The sequence below is a fragment of the Physcomitrium patens genome, chromosome 23, assembly GCF_059467195.1.
Source record: "Physcomitrium patens ecotype Gransden chromosome 23, ASM5946719v1, whole genome shotgun sequence".
NCBI lineage: Eukaryota > Viridiplantae > Streptophyta > Bryopsida > Funariales > Funariaceae > Physcomitrium > Physcomitrium patens.
Genome location: NC_143432.1, coordinates 6,306,363 through 6,308,881, shown reverse-complemented (window position 1 = coordinate 6,308,881; position 2,519 = coordinate 6,306,363). Strand labels below are relative to the sequence as shown.

The following is a 2,519-nucleotide window of genomic DNA, read 5'->3' as shown; positions in this document are numbered from 1 at the left end:
TAGTATTTTTTTTCTTAAATATCTAACTATGCAAGCTAATTAAAAACATATTTCAATTTTAAAATAGAATAAAACGACTTCAAGATTTCTTAGTTTATATGAGAATTGAACTCTTAAAACTTTTTAGAACTACTTCCTCTCTTTCTACCAAAATATTACAAAATCTAAGATAAAAAATATTTAGATATGTTAAATAAGAATATTATTTAATACCAATTGCTACTTTAGATTTGAAAGGATGTCATTAATAAATCTTTGTATCTTTTATGGAACATTCACTAAATTTTTCAAAAACTTTATTCTATAGCAATTGTCTTTCAAATTTTACATTTTCCTTCAATTCCAAAATTAAATATTCTAATAAAGTTAACAAGTTTCTTATATTTTCTCAATATTTTACTATTTTTTTTTGGTTATATTTCAATATTCTAATTTTTGTAAGAAAAAAATTACATAATTTGGTTTTATTCAATGCTTTCTTTTTATGTCTTTGATTGATCAGTCTTGACTCTCAGTCATTTTGACTTTCTTTCTTAAAGTTTTCTCGGCTTCGTCTATTATTAAATTCCTTACTATTTCTTGTTAAGAACACCTGTGCAAGTTTTTAAAACTCCTAAAAAAAGGGAGAACTGGAAGGATAGAAATTTGAAACCTGTATTAAGATTTTAATATATACACAACTTTATTAGGATTTACAACTCTTGTAAGCATCACCTGGATTGGTTATTATGAAAATCTTGTATATTCGCATAAAGCGGCTTGTCTATGGAAACACGTAACTCTCCACAAAAGACTTCCCCTTCAAAGCCAGAGGGAAGTTCAGCTACAGGGCTATGACGCGTATCCGACATAGTGCTTTATCTTTCATAATTTATCAAAATTGATGCGTCGCCTCTACAGTTGAAAGCATATTCCTCTATGTATGCATATATGTTTCTCAACGTGGACCTTCACTTGTCGTGAATCTAAGCTTTCAGAGCGTCGGTGACCTGAGCAATGACTCCAGTGGCGAATGTACCCTTGCAACCTTCAGAGATGATCTTTTTATCGTCATCACATCTATCTTTGTTGTCATTGCACCACCTGGTTCTATCCAGCAACTCGACTCCCTTCTCCCATTTCTTGGCACTCACAGCTTCAATGAAGTCATCAAACGCATTTTCCTGGTACACGTCCTTGCCTGCTTAGGAGGTTAAGAACTAACCTTGTTAATGCGTGATTCCCTACACATCTTTGTTACGTTTGAGCTACTTAATAGGTACACATAAGTCGAGCATCGTCGTATATTTAAAGCCAACAACATTACCTCCAGAGTGTTGGATGTCGCCAAAAACGGCCATGACGTCGCAGCACTGGTCGTCTAAGGACTTAACGCTTTTGGCAGCTCTATCAAGGGCACGTTTAGCATCTAAAGTGAGCAGGGCACTAATCTGGATTGTGTTCAGGCAGTCTTTCCCTTCGTAAACCTGCAATTTCAAACTCCAGAGTCTCAATCACTTGATGAAAATAACCAAATCCATTTGCATGCACGAATCCATGCAAAAGAAAATGACACAAATCATTTGACAACAGGCATGCACATAATCTGCACCTTGTCGTAGTCAGCAAAAACAGCAGTAAGCTCAGACCGGCGAGACTCTACGTCATCATCCAAGTTATACGCCACACCAACAGCTCTGTCACCGTTAGTCAAATTATACGCGCACGAGTGCTTCCCATCGTGCTTCATGAACAACGACTCTGTCGTAGGAATGCAAAGCGCACGAATGGCGAGGGAAACCGCTCCTTTGCACATCTTCCTGCTCGCCACAGCAGGAGTCCCCATGAACACCCCCAAGAAAAGCACACATATCACCACGGCGGCGGCGGACTTCGCCATGATCTCAACTCAACGCACTCTCACGCCGACAATCCTTCTTCAAAAGAACTCGAAACACCTGAATCGAGGTATGATCGACGCAATAATCAGATCCCCTCCTCTTTCACTCCTTCGAAAGCATCACAAATTCTATGACAATCGATTTCACCTTCTAAATAGACATTCATGCACACATTCACATGCAGTATTCAGTTCCACCGTTGCTAGCATGAAAGGAGACTAAGTTCCCGGAGCGTTCCAGCGATTGATCGACGTTTGATGATCGCTGGTACTGTAAAAGCAACAATAGAAAGCAAGCTGGAAATGGAAACGCAACAAAGCTAAGAAGTTGTACAAAGTGAAGACGAAGGGCGGGGGGGATGTGGCAGTCCACGCCAGATTGGGGATGCCACGTGGTGGTGTCATGCAGAGAGAAGGGGTGGGGACCAATGGGGCGTCGCCTCGCAGTTGGCTTGGATGAGTGGGGTGGCAGTGCTCTTGCGACGTGCAATGTTTACCACAGGATCTGACGTGTCATCCGATGTAAATGCTGGCTAGAGATGGGGAAATATCGGGATTAAGCGCTGACTGGGTGTTTAATTGAAAAGATTAGATTAGAATACATTTGGGGTTTTTCGGTATTGATAATCATAGTAACAAT

General features: G+C 39.5%; 1 protein-coding gene across 1 annotated transcript; it reads right to left on the bottom strand.

The window, feature by feature from the left end:
* Positions 1-657: 657 nt before the first annotated feature.
* LOC112275708 (uncharacterized) lies at positions 658-2,201 on the bottom strand. Its single transcript, XM_024506307.3, has 3 exons — positions 1,592-2,201; positions 1,307-1,466; positions 658-1,180 (listed from the first exon to the last, which is right to left on the bottom strand). The coding sequence occupies exons 1-3, from the start codon at positions 1,877-1,879 to the stop codon at positions 966-968; spliced, it is 663 nt and encodes a 220-aa protein (XP_024362075.1). The 5' UTR covers positions 1,880-2,201; the 3' UTR covers positions 658-965.
* Positions 2,202-2,519: the final 318 nt, after the last annotated feature.